Source organism: Nanorana parkeri, unplaced genomic scaffold, assembly GCF_000935625.1.
Source record: "Nanorana parkeri isolate BGI_ZX_2015 unplaced genomic scaffold, ASM93562v1 scaffold873, whole genome shotgun sequence".
In the NCBI taxonomy this organism is placed as follows: Eukaryota; Metazoa; Chordata; class Amphibia; order Anura; family Dicroglossidae; genus Nanorana; species Nanorana parkeri.
The window spans coordinates 164,219-184,071 of NW_017307141.1; the positions used below are offsets into that span (position 1 = coordinate 164,219).

Below are 19,853 nucleotides of genomic sequence, written 5' to 3' on the forward strand. Positions count from 1 at the left end.
TGACCTGGAGCAGCGCAGAGTTTTCAATTTGTTTTTTAGTTCATTGTAGGCATTTATTTAATTTGGTGCTCACAACTTTTTTGTGGCTGTGTACTAGCAGAGGGCCCTTTTTAATTTGAATATTTCATTATTGGGTGTCCACCATGCTCACCAAAATGTTGGTGACCAATGCAGGGATGGGCTGTGCCTCACTCAGCAAAGCTACATGTCTTCTCCAATTCTTTTATATATTATAAATTACATTTTTAAATTGGGTTGTTAAAGAAATGGAGTGAGATGTGTGTGGGAGGGTGACGGTACCATGGGGCCTCTTCATTATTTTGTGTCCCTGATACTCTCTGTAATGAAGAAACCAAGATCGCTGTATTTTTTTATTATATTTTTGTGATGCTTAAAACAGATCTTATTTTGACAATTTTTTCTGTTTTAATGGCACTGGAGGTGGTGAGGTCTTAAAGGTAAAAAATGTTTGAAGATAAACAAATCAAAATGTATGTGTCTGAAAGATATTCCCCTACCAAATACTAAAACATTATTTCACAATTGAGGTTGGAGTACCTTTATTCTATTTTAAAATATATGGCTATAGGTGTCGCGATTCTCCTGCATGTGCCAAGCCTCCCATATATGAAGAGCTACCAGGTATAAGTATGTAGGGCAGAATACCCTATTATCCCATTATAAGAGCAGATAACTGATCTGTCATAACTTAATGTGCCTTGGGGGTCAGGCTGTACTGTATTTATAAGCACATCAGCTGGATCATTCGTTATTGGTTACTTTTGTTCAACAATCTGTGTGAAGAGTCCTGCCTGTGAACAGCATAGATCTTTAAGCTAAATTGATGAAAAGATTATCCACTGTCAAAACTGTAATTGGTTTTTGCTCTTGGGGTTTAAAAGGGGGGGCACTTATAGTTCTTTTCTGATCTGGGAGGGGCCAGGTTTGCTACCCAACTGCCTAGTGACCATGCATCACGTTTGTATCTCACGCCATTTCTAATCTATACGGTGTGTGTATGTATACCGTATATACTCTCGTTTTTTGTTTTGTTTTTTTTCATCTTAAAAAAAAAAAGGCCACAAATAGTTGTTGTAGCAGCCACACTTTATTTTCTTTTTTCTTTCTACAGTACTCATGTTCTTCCCTTTTTTTTGTGTTATTCTAAATGTAGAAATGTGTAAATTAGCCTTTAGTGGGGGCAAATAGCCACACATGTTGTGTATTGTTTTCAGTGAGTCAGCCAACTCTTAAAATAGCATTGCAAGGGGTTGCTGTGAACCATTTTTCACACTGCAAAGCAAGAGGTAGAGCCTGTCTACCTCTTGTCTATGTAATAGGCAAATATGACGCTTTCATGTGAATGTGTACAGTGGCGTCCCCATAATCAGGCATCTGATTGGGGGGCAGAAAGCGTGTGTGGGGGGTGGTAGCAGACTAACTGTACTACCCCCGGCTAACAGCTCGGTTGCCCACAGCTTCTTGCCTATCTGACACCTTGGCTTAACCATCGATCCCCCCTTCTACTGGCCACCTCAGGCATTGAATAAGGTAGGAACGGCCCTAATAATTATTTATAAATATAAACAAGGTTTCCAAAACCTTGACAGAAGATGATTTCAAGCCAAAGTAAAGTTGTCTAAAAAAAACCCTCAGATTACAGGATTCTAATGGAGGTTATTTTGACAGAAAAGACTCCATATGTCTCTTCTGTCATAATTATTCCTCCCTTGTCAGCATTTGTGTGCATGCGCAGCTCAGTGCACAAGCTTGGCAAGATCATGTGCCGAGATGAAGGAACTCCTGTCTTCATGCACAGGTTTTACATACAGGCCAGACAAGAAGTTAAAGATGCCGAACTTGGAATAAGTATGAGAGAAGATGGAAGCGCCAGTGGTGGAAGAAAGTGCTCACATCACAGTGCTGGGGGGCAGGGGGGATTGTCTGAAAAGTAAGTCTTTCATGTGCTAATATGCTGTCCATACTAGTATATTACGGCAAACTCCTCCAGTGGGACTATTGCATATTTTTGTGTTGGTGGTTTACTACCACTTTAAATCTTACTGACCTTTATCTTGCACATGTTAAAAAAAATAACTCAAAGCCTATATCTTTTAACTGGTGAGATTTCAGTACACTGAAATATAACTCTTTGCTGCAATGATCCTCATGCTGGAACACTGTTTAAATGATACTCCCTCTTATCACCATAAGACAGAAAGTACTGGCATTAAACCCCCGAGTATTATCTGAAAGAAAGAGGGTAATTCTTTAAATTGATTGCGATGCATTAACAATGTAATAATGTGCATTGTGAATTTACATTGTGATTGAAGTTGTACAATTGTGCATACCACTGCACCGTGTGCCATCAGTTGAGTCTATTTATGTTAATAGATTAAAGTTCAAATCATTTAAAAGAAAATTGCTGGTACTAGGTGCCTTATACTGATAAGGGTCCCAGTGCAAACAATCTAAACCCCTGTCACATAATTAAAAGCTAGGGTAGAGTTGAAAAGTGCATCCTAAACAATGCCTTGTATTTGCACAGGCTCTCATTATTTCAGTCTACTCAACAATCTTGTTACAGGCAAATCTTTCTTTCCATGAAAGGGTTACAGACCCCACAATTCCAGCACACACGGTCAGTAGGGAGCTGATGGTTGTGGTGTGCCTTTGCTTCACTGGACTTTGCTTTGATGAGGCATGACCTGAAGAAGATAAAGGGCTTAATTTATTATTTTGTAATTTTCAGTACCACATAAAATGAAGAGTCTGAACGGAGTAAATTGGAAGCAGCATTGTGCCTGGGGAGTCTCTGCATCACTATGCTTGCTTAGAGGAGAGCGTAAAATCACCACTTACATGTACTACAGTTATAAATATTACATATAGCATATTGCAATAGACATTGCAACAAGATGAAATTCACACAGATACACAGATCATTTTCTTTGACAACTTAATCTTGTGGAGAGCGCTGCAGATTCTATCGCAATAAAAAAGGAGCAACATCCACATTTGACATTTAAAGGGACACATAGTCATCACTTTCCTAGTTTAATTTTACCACAACATAGTAAAGGTCACATCCTCTGTGAAATATGGGAATTTCATTGAAGTTCATTTTTTTTCCTATGGTATATCAGTGGAATATGAAAATAATATCAACCGTGTTTTCATAGCTGTTTTTCTTTTAAGTTCTCTGTCACTGCAGGTCAGTCTGGTTGGGCCTCTGGTGGTTTCACTCCCGATGTCAAGCCTTAGCTCACCATAACCCACGCACTTTGGTGTTCTTCCTGAGCCGCGTAGCAAAGTATTGGTTGTTTTAATTAAGCCCTTGAAGATTCACTGTACATTTCTACCATATACAATTTTTGTTCAAAATTGATCTGGGCCCTCACCTCAGAAATCCTCTTTTTCTGAGGGATTACATCTTATTGAAAATTCAGGAAAGACGATATTTCCCTGTAGATGGTTCAATATCAAGTGTTGATAGTGTTCTACATTCAAAGTAATTGAGGGGAGGAGAAAAGCTGTTCACTAAATTGATGATTTCAGGATTGCTGGTAGCAGGGCAAGTTAAGCCTGCAGTCACATGTGTCTATAGATCTCCTTTGTAACTCACTGAGGTGTATTAATAGGCATGCAGGAGAAAAAATATATTGCATCTCAAGACTGTGTCTGCTGTAGGCTGTCTGTGTAAGATATTTAAAAAAACACAGCCTTTTACATTTCAGTGAGTCAGGTAAATATATTATGCAGCGACAGATGTAGCTGTATGTAACCAGAGCTACACCATTTGAGTCAGCTAGTTGTAAAGGCATATTTTCATTTATTCCAAGATTCAAAATAGTTCTCTATTTTTTTTAAAAAGTAAATCATGAATATAGAAGGTTATTTATTGCATTATGTGATGATAGAAATACAAGAACTGCCATAGCTGGCTTTCTCTTTAAAGGTGCAAGTTAAATAGGTGTCTTCTTGATCCTAGCTTCTCGATGAAGAAGACTGATTGAGAGGTGTGCACAAAAAAAGATGTCTTGCTGCATAGATATTTGAACAGAGAAAGAATACTAAACCATAAGGGCAGGTGATGAGACCAGCAAACCCTATTCTTAGGTATCCTTAAGGATGCATAAAAAAAAATATTAATTCCTCCCATTGTTCGCAATTTGAAGAGAAAAAACCCCCAACATCTAGCATGAAAAAATATTTTGTGGAGAGTATCATAATGTTAGGTAGGGGGGATTGTGGCACTACAAGTCCAGTATTGATAGCTGGTTGTTAAAAGTTGAGGATTTGACGATGATCAAAGTTTGAATGGAAACAGTTTGGCCATGGTGTCCGTCAATTTGACAGTAAGTAATAATTCAATATAGCCCATACTCTGGACCTAATTTCCTGGGCGTCTGGGATTGCTACACTTTGGCGATTGTTTTGTCACTGTAAATAGGGCTGACAGTAACTTAAATTAAGTATAAGTGTCACCTTAGATATGATTTGTTAGGTACTGGACCAAAGTGCATGCACAAAGTGACACGACAACCAGGTGTGGTGGAAAGTACCTAGGGCATCGCATCCTCGAAAGCGTTTAGGAGAGGCCCCAGACCTATATTTAGATATGCGTGTTGGCACAAGGTACCAACGTAGCTTGTCTCAATTGCATGCACATTAGAACATGACTTGGTGGTTTCCCAACTTTGGTTCAAATCTTCTGGTTCTATAGTTTTCCCTAGATTTTCTGCCGCCCCCCCATGTAAGTGGGAGGGCGTGTAGTAAATTATATATTGTAAAGCAAAAATCATACCTTGGGAGTGTTGGTGATTTTGTCATTTGGATTCGAAGGATGTGGAGGTGTCATAGGCACTTTATTATGGTTTAAATGTTTTACATGAGGGTAACCAAGTATTTCTTGGTGTGGTAGAGAGTATTTTTGTTGCAAGGTGGATAAGGTATGATTTCCAAACACCTTATATCTTATGGAGATAATGAGATTCAAGTCCCAGAGTGAAAGATGGGGTTTAAAGGAAATTACTTGAAAATGTAATTTTATCTTATATTTCTAATGAGTGTCCATCAAATGGAATGGGTTGGGTCTAGCTTGAAGTAAAAGTCAAAGGAGATCAATATATATAGATTTGAGCCCTATGAAGAGCGTTATCTCTATGGTGGCATCATATTTTTTTAAATTGTGCCAGCTGAGAGGCCAGATAGTATTTTATTATATTTAGGACCCTGCCTAGTATTGGGAGGTACCAGGTATGTTGAGATAGTCTTGTTCTGCAGTTTTCCCAAACAAAGTTGTTAATTTTCCTCTGAGTGCTTCTTAAATTAAAACCTTTTTGGTAGGATGCAGTTTGGAATGTTTGACAATGTTCTTATTACTAGCTGTTCTTACTAGCTGTGCCTTCCATCCTGGTAACAACCACCTCCCCCTCATTTTGTTCAAGTGTCTCTTTGGTAGTAAGTGAGTGAAAAATCTTTAACAAATAAAAATCTGGCAAATTTTAACTCTTCCCGACTGTATCCAAAACTAAAAATGAAAACATCTGGAGTTAGACTATAACAATTTCTTTATCATTGCTTTTAGACTTTGCAAGACACAGTGCACACTTTATAAGCTAAGGTTTGGGTCTGATACATATAAACCTTTATGTTGGTGCTGTATAAGCACTGAAGTTGAATCTTGATTCTATGATATTATCTTTGAAATATGTTCCCAAGCTAGGCAAATTTAAGGAGCAAAATGTAGATTTGGTTCCAATAAATAATCAACGTTTTTTTCTATGGAACCTCTAAAACATTACTCCACAAATCTAAGGGGACTCAGATTGCATTACTTCATCACAAATGTATTTTCGATTTGTTACAAAGAGCTCTACTATATTTTATTAGGCAGTTAAACAAGATAACCAGTTGATGTAAAATTGGCTTGGTTCCTTTTTTTTTTCTTTGTAGAAAATGTAATCTGCTCTTCATCATAGTTTTGAAAACGTTATAGTTAAAATCTACTTGACTAATCTGGATTTCCGGCTGTTTTAAAAATAGTTTGTAGTGTATAGTAGCAGTTTGAAAAACAAATGCTGCAATCAGTCTTACAGCCAAAGCCTTAAAGCAGAACTCGAGCCTTAAGCTGGCCATACACCTATAGATTTCCTATGGATTTTGTGCTATCAGCCAATGGTCAGATGGAAAAAGTGTGACAGATTCCTCCATCTATGCTAAACTGTGTGGATGGGGGCATCTCCCACTGGGCCAAGCTTCAGTATCTTGCTAGTCGGCCCCGCTGGCTCTCAACATACCTGAACAATGCCTGCATCTAATCAGATTGTTCAGCTATACCTTAAGTCTTACACAGTTGTACAGGTTCCTCTCTTCTACTAACTTGCTTTGATTTCTCTGCCTACTGTAAGCTTCTTGTCTGCTGCAAGCAAAAAGAGTGTACCTTATTTCTTGACTGGAGGACATCCAGCTCTTTCCTCCCCAGTCTTGCTGTTCCTGGCCAGAACCTTTATTCATTGGATTTAATTTTTTTTTATCATGGAAGTGTAGCTTCTACCACCTTCAGTGGAGTGGCTACTAAAATGTTGTATCTCTATTTAGTTGGTGTCCATTATCTGGTTAATTCCAGGTGTGCTGCTATTAACTGCATCTACCTGAGTGGGGTGTGACCCTGCTGCAGAGTGGGGTAACCAATAGGAGGGCTTCAAGTGTGTATATGCCTCTCCAGCCAATCAATAGGAGTTTCATGCGCCAGTAGTGCATGCTGGCGGAGTGCATAAATACTCATGGATTGCCATGTGCTCTGGTTCAGTCCACCCCCCGGGCTTGGAGAAGCTGACTAAGCCTTAAGCCTGGAGGAGGCCGCATTTGGACCCAGGTGGGGTCTGGCACTATCTGGGGAGGAGAACCAGAGGAGCCTTATGACTGTTGTAGGTGACTGGAGATAGCATGGACCTCAGGAACAAGTCTGGTGTGTCTCCCTAGGAAGATCTCATGCCCATCCCTATTCAGCTGCTGTTCTACTGTAAAGTGTCAGCCTGGTATCCTAGTAATTCTGCACTGTGGAAGTCTGAAGGGATTGGGGAGTCTGGAGTCTGTGCCTGTTTTTGCTATGGATGTCTGAAGCCCTATATCTTCTCTCCCAGTTATGCTGTTCTTCAATAAAGCATTTTAAAAAGGCACTTAAAGTGACAGGCACCCTATTTGTTGATCGCATATCCCTTCACTGGCTAAGGATCTGCCCCTGAGAGTGAAATGTCAGCCCTCCCTACCCTTTGGGGTCCACCTCAGGCCTCTGGGGGTTAGGGTGGGCTACAGGGGCAAAACATCACATGTGGACATTACCTAGGGCAGTCTGCATGCAAATGCAGTCCTCCTAGAAATGCCCACTTGTCCAGACTGACATCCACCCACCAAGGCATTTTGATAGTTGCATAACTCCTTCCAAGAGCAGGGGGGCGGGCTTCCGATGACCGCAAGTACGATCTGCCTGTCCAAGATGAGCAGATAGTACGAGCTTTTAATTAGCTCACGACCCTCGCAAGACCAAAGTCTTGCGATGGTTGTAAGGTGTATGGGAACCTTAAGATCATTTCTGATGTCTTGCCTCCTTGGCATTGTGTTAACACACACCTGAATGTTACAGACAAGCAAACTGTTGGTTTTGCCAAAAAACATTTAGGCTTTTATAGAGCAGGTCACACTTGCTGATGATCAATTAATCAAGAGCATTTGATTAGCAGCACCTGGTTGCTATCTAGCCTCTTAAATCCTATGGAAGCAGGAAGGGTGTTCATAGTTTTTTTTTTCACACACAGCATCTCCATTTTGGCTGTATATTTGTAAAATAAATAAATGACACTGTGTAATATTCCATGTGTTGTTCATCAGAGGTTGTATTTACCCAATTTAAGACCTGCTATGGACCAGATGATTTTTATTATGTCCTGATACTTAAAACCATATACTTCAAAGAGGGTGTACTTTCTTTTTTACTAGACTGTTAGAAACAATGCATAGAAATACATTTTTTCATAAACTAAAATACTAATTAAATATCTAAAGAATTTGCTTCCCTTTAAGACCACTTTACGAGCCTGTTCACATGAGTTTCAGGTCCAGATCAGGTGCGGATCAGCAGACGCGGTGCCATGTGTTTTGCCACGTTTTTGATGCGTTTCAGTTTTTTTTGTTTTTTGGCTGGAGTGGGGCTGTCAGTATGTTAGCTGCAGTTTTTGATGCGCTTTGCGTTTCCGGACCGTTTGCTGACCGTACAAAATGTGACATGCAGTATTTTTCTGTTGTAACCTGAACGGACTGTGCACGTGAGAACTGTAGCCCATAAAACACATAGGGATACATTGGGATAAATTTTTAGTGCAGGCGCGTACGGATCAGGTCAGCACAGAAAACGAACGTCGTGTGAACAGGCCCTACAGTCATCAAATATTTATGGTTTTGTCTCTTCTGCAGTATACCATTTTCACTTAAGCTGTAATTCTCCTGATTATTTTTATGCACATACTTTTTTTTCTTGTCTTAATAGTGTACTTGTGACATATATTCTTTCTTATATGCATTTTTTTTTTCCCACAGAAAAAGACTTATCAATGCATCAAGTGCCAGATGGTATTCTACAATGAATGGGATATTCAGGTCCATGTAGCAAACCACATGATTGGTAAGTGGAGATTTTATTCCTTATCACTCGCATGTTAAACGTTTATAAAAGCTTGAAGTACAGCTAGTACAAATGTGATGGTTTTGTGTAGTTGCTGTGTAAGGCTACTATTTTTGGGGTTTTCTCCTTCAGCACATTTTTGTTATATGCCAGTAGAGACACTGCAGCTTTGTAAAGGGTATCTATGACCAGGTATAAACCACTTGACCATGCAGCATTTCACATACTGAATAAAATAAAACATTTCTTCTGAGTCTCAAGGGTATGATTAAGTGGCTGATTGGTTCGGTGCCTGACAGATGTCTGATCTTTTTCTGTAGTTTTAAAAAACATAAATGGGCATTCCCTGGTTTGAGTCATTCATTGCCGTTTGCTGAACATCTCAATATGAAAATAGAAAATGCTATTACTGACCTGTTGATGGCATCTAGTGTCTTCAAGATATTTATATATTTGAGCTCTTTCATCACCAACACACACATTTGTCATAATTGTCTGAATTTTACCTGAAAGTGTATGTATAGCCGAAACCTTTTTTAGGTAGGGAAGAGTTAGAACCCTTGCTAATTTGTAGGGCTTCCTGTGTCTACTGGCGAAATTCCCTCCCGGCGGCCATTTCTGCAGAGACTGAATATGAGGGGAAATTGAATATTTTAGCGTTGTCATCAGAACCAGAGGTGTGGGTAAATTTTTCAGTGGGGACGGCTTTTTCAGTGATAACCGTATGAGTGGAATTCCACTAGAGATTTCCTTACTTTGTTTCTCAGTGGGACACTGCAAACAAGCAACTGATGGGTTTTAACCATCCGCCATGCTATCCAAAGCTATAAAAAAAGTTTGGGCTCTACATAAACTTTAAAGAAGAATTCCAGGCAAATTACAAATTAACCCTTGCAGTGGGACTACCCCCACCTTGCAAGGGTTAACTGCTCGTTTTGGTCGAGTCTAAAATTAAGAGATACAATCACCCGCTCCTCAATCCTGCAGCAGTGACTGATCACCTCTCTCTCCCTCAACTCTGGATGTGGAATGTCCCTCTGCATCCTCATGTCCAGTGGTAGTCAATGGACCTGCATTAGACATGATGACGCCAGCAGGGCTTAGACCGCTGGAGCCCTTGGAAGAAGGGGCTGGGGGCACCGGGCTAGCAGCCAGGCGGGACTGAGGATCAGGTGAGTATATCTTTTTTTTTTCAGTTAGCCCTTGCAGTGCTTAGGGTTAATTTGTAATTTGCCCAGAGTTCCTCTTTAATGTTTTCTTATACTGGCGTATAACTAATGTAATTCTTGAACGTGATTGCTCATAAACAGTTGTCAAAAATGGACACATCCGTGTACAGAACTGTTTCTAGATGCTTTTGACACTCATTTTCAGATTTATGTTAAAATGTCATCTAAAATCATTGTGGGCAAGGCCATTTTGAATGCTTATGTCCAGTGTCTAGACACAGGGCAGTGTGGAATGCTACATGCTTTATGCAGTTTTCTGCTGTAGAGTCTGATGTTGTTTTCAAAATCGGCTGATGACAGGAAGTTAAAATTATTCCTGCAGTGGACTGACATTTATATCAACCAAAACTTAAAGCCCAACTCCAGGCAAAAATCTAAATTTGGACTGTGCAGAATTAATTCAGTACCTTTCTCAGATGTTCTTTCCTTGTACGGATCTTGTCAACACACCCAGCAAAATGCTCTTTCAATCAGGTTCCTTCCTCAGGAATGCTAATTTTCTGCCACAAAGGCCGAAGAATTTTGACCATTTCTCATGTTCATGAGGACCATTCCCATAACAGCCCCCCTGTAGTTCTTAAACTGGCCATACACTATGCAAATTTTGACCGGGTTCTTCGTAAACCAGCCAAAATGTGCAGAGTGGGCGTCACTGTCATTACCCTTCCGGCCAGCATGCCTCGATCAGATCAAAGGAGCCGGTTGGAAAAATGTCAAACGAAGTCCCTGTATTTGCAGACCTAAACATGCCAATTTGAAGTAGGTGAGCGGTGTTATGTTAAAGCCGGTCTCTGCAGACTGCTTGTCCTGTTCTGGCTCTTTCTCCCCTTTCTTTCTTCCTTTGACTCTGTCCACAGACAGATAACAGGACAGAAATCATGGGACATTTTGGTAGTGACGTTGCTCTACTGTGCAGACCCTCCTCCTGGTAGACATGTATAGCTGTGAAATAGCTGGTTACATAAGTGAATGTGTGCATAGGAAGAGGTAATTAAGCAGAGAAGAAGACCTTAATCCTGGAGTTGGGCTTTAACATAAAGTGTCTTCAATAATTCACGTCTAAAAGGGATTTTCCATATTTAAGGAATTTTATTTTTTATAAAGATATCTGCAATGGGAAGCGATTCTTCCCTTCTCTGACCATTCTTTACTATTTATTTGCTGGTAACTAGACAGTTTACCTATTGTTCCATGGCTACAATGTTAGTCAATACCCAACATGATTGTCTGACTGGAAAAAATAGAGATAGGCAGGCAACTAACATTTTCAGCAATGGCAGCCCACTTTTTTTTTTTTGTGAGTTTTTCCTTGAAGAAGAACTCCAGGAATTTTTTAACAACCCTTACAGTGGGGCTACCCCCGCACTGCAAGGGTTAAGTGCATGTTTGTGTCTAGGGTAAAAAAAAAAGTTAAACTCACCAAAGCTCCGAGCCAGCTTCTTCTTAGACTGGTCCTTCCAAAGTCTCTCCCCCACCTCTCCAGCGGTCTAACACCCTATAAATCATCACGTCTATAAACGGTGTATAGATGTGAGGACGCTGAGGAAGATTACAATCCTGCAGGGAGGGGGGTACAAGCTGGAGGTAGCGTTGTGACAGCTGGAGAACTCAGAGCTTTGCGTGAGTATATCTTTGTTATTTTAGCATCTAGACACAGCAAAGCTTTATTCTTGAATTGTTTGTATACCCCCTCCCCCCTTTCTAGTTTTTAAAGGACAGTTTTGTTTGTGCATGAATACATTATTAATGAAATAAAACGTTTCCATTAATCTAATAACACAGAAAATTAAGTATATGAATGAGGAAATGAAGTGTAAATTTAAGTGTCTTTAAAAACAAAATAATTTGCATTTGTGTGTGTGGCACCTAATGGGATTTTTGTGTGAGATGAATCTTCTGGGGCTGTAATAGTATTTAAATGATAAATTATAAATCATTTTCAATTCTGTTGGCGTTTTAATGCGAGCTGCAACTCTTTCATTTTTATACTTAAAAAAGAAAATGGTCAGATTTGAGTACACACATTTTCAGTTGCTCACATTAATCCGAGCATTACATCACAAAATGAACCAGAAATAATAATTGGTACAGGACACCCACATACAGTTTAACATAAAACAATAAATATCTATTAGAATGCAGATTCACAGCCACAGACTTGGCACAGCATAACATCTGGTAAGGTTCTAGCTAAAACCCTTCAGAACACCTGTGCAAAAAGTATTGGCGCTACATGACCTTTCCTCCTTTTTAGAAGAGCCTACCGCACACCTTAATGCCTCACACAAACATGGCCATGAGAGCTACTTTATTATAAAGTAAACTGTGTTGAACTTTTTCATCCTTCTAATTAAAGAGAAAAGATGAGCATTTTGATGAGACTCTGTCCACCAGACCATTCTTTTCAACAACAATATTCCCTATAGGATTATGGGATATTCCGCCCTTGATTGTACATCCAGAAGCTTTGAGACTGCTACTGGGCACCACCATCTTGGGTGTAATATCAGCAGCCTCAGAGCTGTCACGGACAGTCTATAGCATCCCCCTACTCTTCCCGTGATAACTACTTAAAAGGTTATGTGGGGAGGTGACTGGAAGGACAAATGTTCTGAGCTTAGACAGAGAGAATAATTAGACACTCCCAGAAGAGGAGAGGGCTACGATGTGCAAGGAGCGAGGGGGCTGTGACTAAATTTGACTTTTTTTTTTTTTTTTAAATGATTTTTTTTACTATTTACCTGCATCATTTTTAAGTTATTGACAGGGTCTCTTGTAGGGTTATAAATGTCAATGGGTTATGAAACTTCCAGCATTAGTCTTTATTAGTCTTTAGTCATTAGTCACACATGCTTGTATTGTATGATAATTTGCATTTAACCTATGATGAGAAGAAAGGAAGGTTCCCTGAGACATCTCCAAAGATAGTTAACTGGGGGAAGGTATTAGTGGTTGGGCAAATCTTTTTCACCTATCTGCTTCTCTTCCCAACAACTATCAGCTAGCAGTGTCTCCTTGTGCCTCACAAACATTAGATTGCCTCCTGATGTAGCTTAAAGTTGACAAATCGGAGGGCTGTCATGTCTATTGCATTAAGAGTTAGGCCTGCATCAACAGTTTGGCCTGTTTAGGGCCATAGAATAGGCCCATCAGCCTCACCTACGCTGAATGGTTGGAACAAATTGTAAAACTTGGAAAAGAATGTCTGCTTTGCAATTTTCAAAGGTGACAGGAAAGGTGCTGGAGGAAGGGCTCATCTCTCCATGAATGTTATGTGCAGTTGGCTCCAGATAAGGCACACTATAACACAAATAATTGGGTGTAATGTAAAGCCGGTACAGTCAGAAGCTTAATTAGGGAAGAGTTGCTTGGTGGGTCTCCTAATCACTAGCTTGGAATTGGAATTTAGTGTGTGCCAGGGCAAAAAAAGTATGTAATGCGTCTCTGCAATTCATGAAATGTATATGTTTTATACCTTTCAATGGCTATGCAATTACAGAAGAATACCTGTTGATCTTCTAAAAGTGCACTTGGCTTCTAGGCACTGTTGTGGCAACACATCGCTTTTTTTGTGGACTGAGTTTTGTACACCCTGCCCAGTTTTCTCCCTGCCAAACTACTCCGACCCCCACCCATGCTTCCATCTCTACAGCATAAATGCTAGTAATTTTGTAGTCCCAAGATAAGTTTTGGGAGGGCTCATTACTGTCCTTGGGATAACACATGGAATCGGCACTAGACACAGGACAGCTCTTAATTTCTGATATGATCAACAGGTATTTTTTGCACTTATTGAACACGTATAATAAAACGCTTTCAATTATATTTTTAACAGACCAAAAGAGAGCAAATAAGACAAGTGCGTTGCTAGGGCTTATGTATACCTTAAGTATACCTGGGAAATGCCAGAACACTGCATACAGTCTATGAGTAACCATTGCGGAAGCTTACACTTGGTACACTGCAGATGGGGCACTATCTGTGTAGTTGTTCTCGGATATACAGGAATTTTGTTTATTTTTTGTTTTTTTACTCTAGGCAACAACTTTGGATCTCTTGATCTATAGATGCCCCACAATACATCATAGATGGAGACCTGGAGAGTTTCTGCTCCCACCGTCATAGTGTAAACTGAGCCTGCTGCCTATTTTTTTTTGTCTTGCATTTTAGGGCTTAGCTGATGGAAAAGCTACTGTTCAAGAAAATATTTTGAGCTAAAATGTATTTTTACACATTTACTTAAACTGTCTCTTCAGTGCAGAAGACTCCATTCTTACAAAGAAAGGGCAGGAATTCCTCTACATAACTGAAAACAAAGTTGTTGACTCAATGTTTTGTTAGATATTTATACTAAAAAAGATTGACACCTCTATGTGCATGTGCTCTGAAAATTGAGGTTCAACTAGCTGCATGTTATAGATTAAAGTGTATCTAAACCCAAAAACAAAATGTAATATATGCAACCACCACATCCAAGGACTTACACGTCCTTAAATGTGGTGCTTGTATTAGTTTCTTTTTTCAGGCAAAGGACATTTCCAGCAAGTACAGAAATATCTGTTGATCTTGCCAGAAATAAAATGTCTGTGTCACTTTCTGTGAGCTGAAAAGACTGCATAAACAATGTTATCTCTCTCTTGTAATCTACTAATCCAGTCAATCCATTTTATAATGGAGGGGAACAAAGGCAGACATGTTTGAAGTTCAGTCTGTGTAACAACCATGGTAGCACCCACAGATACCATGGAGAAGATAGTGTAGACCTGAAGGGCTGGAAGTGAGTTATTCACAGCTTTACCAGGTGAAAATAAAGGGAAAAAAGAAAACTAATGAAGCCACCGCATCTAGGGACTGGTAAGCTGCAAAATATTACTCTTTTGTTTTGAGGTTTAGATAATGTTTCAATGCAATTTGTGGTAAAACAAAATGATGCAATTTTTGGTGAAACCATGTTTTTTTTTTGTTTGTTTTTTAAAAAGACAATTTGTGCCCCAAAACTGAAAAACATAGTGGTCATGTAGAAAATGGGTAATGTTTGTTTTCCAAAATGTGGCTTCATTTTTTTTCCATAAATAATAGAATCATTTTTACTTTTACAGCACTTTATCATGATTTAAGTTACATATAATGATCATTTTTTTTAATTCATGGAAAGCTTGTTAAATATGCTTAAAAATGCTGAAACGTCAAGTACTTCTTTTATCCATTTTGTGTTATCCCTGAGGGCAATTTGAAGGAAATGAGATGTCGGCTCCCATATGATATTCAGTGGTGACATTTAGAAAAGTCATATTGCCAGACAGTAATTTGAACAGTTGGCCATTCGTGCCAGATTTATGAAGTGAAATTAATTTACTACTTGTATTGTGCTAAACAGTCCAAGATCAATGAGCGGTTCTTCATAATTCTGCAAGAGCATTAGGATTATGCAAAAGTCTTCTTCACCTTTATGTGTACATTATAGTAGATCATCAAAATAGCTGCAAGGGAAGGTGTTGATACAGCGTCCTGAAGATTGCTACACCTACAGTAGGTTTTCTTTATGTTATTCCTAAACATGTCGATGATTCTTATGGCTTATAGTGAGTGAGGGCACGATTTAGCATGTGAACCTTTCAATTTTGAGAACAAGGGACAATTTTTACAACATCATGCTGATCATCATGTTGATGCCACTGATGGTTCCTAGACCCACATTTAGGGAGGTGGTTATAGATCATTTTTACACCTTTCCCACCATACCCCAGCAGTCAAAAGTCATACGTATATCTTCCTACTAAGCTAACGAGCCACAAGATTTTTGTCTTCTGTAGATGCAATATAAATTACTGATTTTGGGGGTTGAGGTTGTTGAAAATCAATATTTGCAAGCCACATCCTTGTGTAAAAACTACAGCAAGGTTGGTGCATCCAAAACTTTAATTTACAAATATAATTTCCCTGTACTGTATGTTTGCCTACAAAACAGCAGATATTCTGCTTAAGGCGTACTTGGGGATAGCAATTACTTTGTGTTTTTAGCTAATTCAATGAAGTGGTTTCTCGCTAATAAGCGAACAAGTGCATTTTATCATTATGGGAACTCCTAAGGTTTTATGCACTTTATTAAACACATTTTTTCCTAGGCTAAATTTGTGTATACTGTCCTAATTAACCACTGGATCTATTAGTCTTTTAGTAAATATACTAGCTGTTGCATTATGGTATGAGGCCACATAGATTCTAATAAGAGGATATCTACATTTCCAATGCCCTCTTCTGTGTTTGTTTTATGTTTCCAATTGCATTGAATGGCAATTTTTCAATAAATGGACTTTTGCTAATCACTCTAATCGGTGTGCTGGTGACATTTTTGTTATTTTACAAACAAATATTGTTGAAGGGGTTTAGTAATTTTTTTCACTTAAAATGGACATTTAGCGATTCGAAACCTGTGTTTAATAGATGACTATTTTATCTTGTGGTCTGATTAACTTCCCCTATACAATCTGAACATTAAAGTAGTATTAAGGTCTGGGCGTTTTTTACCGTAATGCATTTTCTGAATTAGGCTGGTCAGCTACGCTCGTCCCTGCCGCCGGTCCTGAAGCGATCGTCCTTCCTCGAACTTCCTGGTTGGGGCTCCTTCTGCCATCAATCAAAGAGGGAAGGGGCGTGGCCTGCCACAGGGCTGTGTGTGTATGGACGCACACAGCCACTGCGGGCACGAGCGCGCATGGGTTCCTCCATTAGAACGATGGTGGCACCCCTGCAGGAGGCGGGGGGAAGATTGCTGCGGGGACCCACTAGAAAACGAGGAATTAAAAACTTTTAAAGAAAAACGGCAACAGCTACAATCAAAGGTGGGTCTCCTTGTAGGAAATATTTTTTTTAAAAAGGAGGAAATGTAAATCTGTATTCTCACTTGGGCAGCTAGCAAACAACATGTATGTGGCTGCTAGCTGCCAGAATGGACTGTTGCTGACACCTCTGATCCCCCTTAACCAATCAGGTTTTTTCCTAATCATGTGATCACTAGGTTAGCTATGATACGACCACATTGATTTAAAGGAGAACTATGAGGTGAGTGCTTTTTACTCGCCTCATAGTTCTAGCCGACCTGTGACAATGAGACTGTCACAGGTTGGCTCAGTAGATCGAAAAGTGAGCGAACACATACCGACGTTCGCTCACCTCTCGATCCTGTCACAGCTCTCTGCCGTGACTGGGGAGGGGCTGGATTCCCCCCTCCCCGCTCCCATCCTCCAGCGCTGACTAGCGGATCGGACGGGCGGGTACAGCTGGCTCTGCCTCTAGATAGGCAGAGCCAGCTGTCACTCACGCAGCTGGGCGGATCCTGACATAATTGTCGGGATCCGCTTCAGCTGCGGTGTCTCAGTATACAGGGAGCAGTAGCTCGCGGTGTACTGTGGCGTCTCAGTATACTACTGAGCTTAGGGTGACGGGAGGACGCTAGTTTGTGCCCTCTCGTTACCCTAAGGAGAACTATGGGGAAAAGCCTTAACCCCATAGTTCTCAATGTAAAAATTATTCAGGCCGGCAAATTAGTCTGAAAGTTATTGTCAAGCTAACTGGCGCACACTGATGATGCTATATTTGGTCTGGACGTATAGACATCAATGACCACAAAACTGGTCACAAAAAGATTAAGGGTAATGCATTTTTTCACAACATAAAAGTAAATGGTCCTTTTACAGTGTTAACTGGATCAAAAAAAAACAAAAACGGTCTATAGGCATCTTCAGAACGTAGCTGGTATCCCTTTGGGCAGTCATGGAATAGCTGGATTACATTTTCTGAGCCCCTTACTATCCCAAGTGTTGTTGTGGGTTGCTGTATGCATGGTTGAGCACTGATTGTAAAATAATTTAATTTTGTGTGTATGTGTATATATGCGTTACAAATTCCCTTTTATTTTCCTAAAGATTAAAGGATGAAACCTTACTGGGTTACCATGGACAACAACACCACTCTTATTTCCCCCATTTTTTTAATAGACCCCATATTGTGTGAGATCGCTTTAACATTTTATGCTTGCTAAGCAGGACAATACCATCCTCTGTGTACCTAGCACAATGCTCTCTGCTAGTAGATAGAAAAACTGTATCTTTCATATTACATTAAAACTACCCACTAAAGAAAAGCGATTACCACAATTTAATGATAAGATAAGCATGACAATCTCAAGCCATATTTGTTTTCAGTCTGATAACTTTTGACCAATAATTGCTATCCTCTAATTATCTATTTTAGTCATGAAGGAATCTTTCTCTGTGGGGGCTGGCATTACGATTAGAGCATAAATCCCACAAGATACATGTGTGTTCCAAGCCGCTCCAAACAACTGTCTCATGAAACAGAGCAGGCACATTGCAAACCACTCACTGTGCACAACAGAGGAGCACATTTGCTATTGTGGGCTCATCTGTCTGACAAATAAGATGATAAAAAGCCAAATTGTTAAATTGTTGGTGCACTGCTGCTACCAGACAATTAAAATCGTGTCAAATACTGTAAAGAACGCTGCTGTTTTCTTGCACAAATAGTTTGTGTGATTCATATATTTAAATATTTATGTATCTGCTACTGTGGATTGTTGCCATTATTTTATACTGGTAGCACGCCAACATGGTTAGTTTTTATTTATTGTAGCAAAGATATGTGGTGTGATTTATAGAATTCGATGTTATGGCAAAACAAAAGTCTTCTAGGAAAAGGTATATTTTGATTTAAAATATAAAAAAGTTGTTTATGAAATAATGGTTCATAACACAGTGGTGTGTAGTACCCTAAAGAGACCATTCAGATAGAAGTTGCCATTTGTCTTCCCACTCTTAGTTTGAGAATAAGTGTTTGATATTGTAGTTAGGACTTTCATAATATTATTAAACCATCAAGTAACTGCAATGTGTACATATGTATCTTATTTTTTTTAAAGAACAAATATTCTACACCTAGAGTATTGAAATGTGAAGTGTTTAGCGGTGGCAAGACTATATAATTACATTTCCTGACATAATTATTGCACTTATTAATAGTTGACAAAAATACTTTAAACAAATGTGTGTATAAATGGTTCTACAGCTACATTTGTAGTTACCTAAAAAAACAGCAATACCATTAAAATGAAAGGAATGCTCTCACTAGTGCAGGGATGAAAGGGTGTACTATGGACTTCTAAAGGACCATTTTAACAAGACAATAGATGCGCCCCCATTTGATGACCCGTATGTACTGGCTTACAAATACAAAGTCATTCCTATTCCTTCCTAATTTGCCATGTTCAATTACCACATATAGTTTCAGCTATATGAATGCATGTGAATCAAGGGCTAAAGAATCATTGATGTTGGCAAGGCAACTACACGTTTTTCTAATACATTTTACTTAGTTTACATATTTTCTTTTGTCTTTTTTTTATGTCTAGCTTTACAGAAGCAAGCCTGCTATGGCTAATGAGTTCCCACACAGAGTTTCTAAATGCATAGTGATAGAGAGCCTACGCATGGGGCTTTTCTATTTATTAGTGGCTTGAAGTATGGAGAGGTAAGAGGGAAGCGATTATTCTCTTCAAGGGGCAGCCCTCCTTAAGATAAACCCCTTCCCCCTGTTTTTGGTACCTTTTTCATCCTTAAGTTCTCAACTAAATACTTAATCTTCCATGGATCACTAGGCTGCTTATCATCTTTGTGCCATTTTTTATTGAAGACTTCCCTTTTTCTCTCCTTTTTTTTTTAACAATATCTATCTTGGTGGCCAAGTGTACAATTGTATAAATGTTTTTTTTGCACATTTTCCAGACCTTCAATGATATTTCCCAAAAGGAAAGTTAAAAGTTAGGCTGATGTCTGTTTGTATCAGACCTCCCCAGGCTTTTTAATGACTGGCAAGTCTACAGAGCAGGGTTTTTAAAATTGGTATGTCATAAATTGATGGAT

The 19,853-nt window shown here is 39.3% G+C and overlaps 1 protein-coding gene across 1 annotated transcript in view; it reads left to right on the forward strand.

Annotated features, from left to right (window-relative positions):
• The window catches only part of ZNF521 (zinc finger protein 521), a 286,555-nt gene that overhangs the window by 116,618 nt on the left and 150,084 nt on the right, over window positions 1-19,853 (forward strand). The window contains exon 4 of the mRNA XM_018565685.1: window positions 8,602-8,686. Coding sequence (XP_018421187.1) covers window positions 8,602-8,686 — 85 coding nt within the window. The remainder of the gene's footprint in view (window positions 1-8,601; window positions 8,687-19,853) is intronic.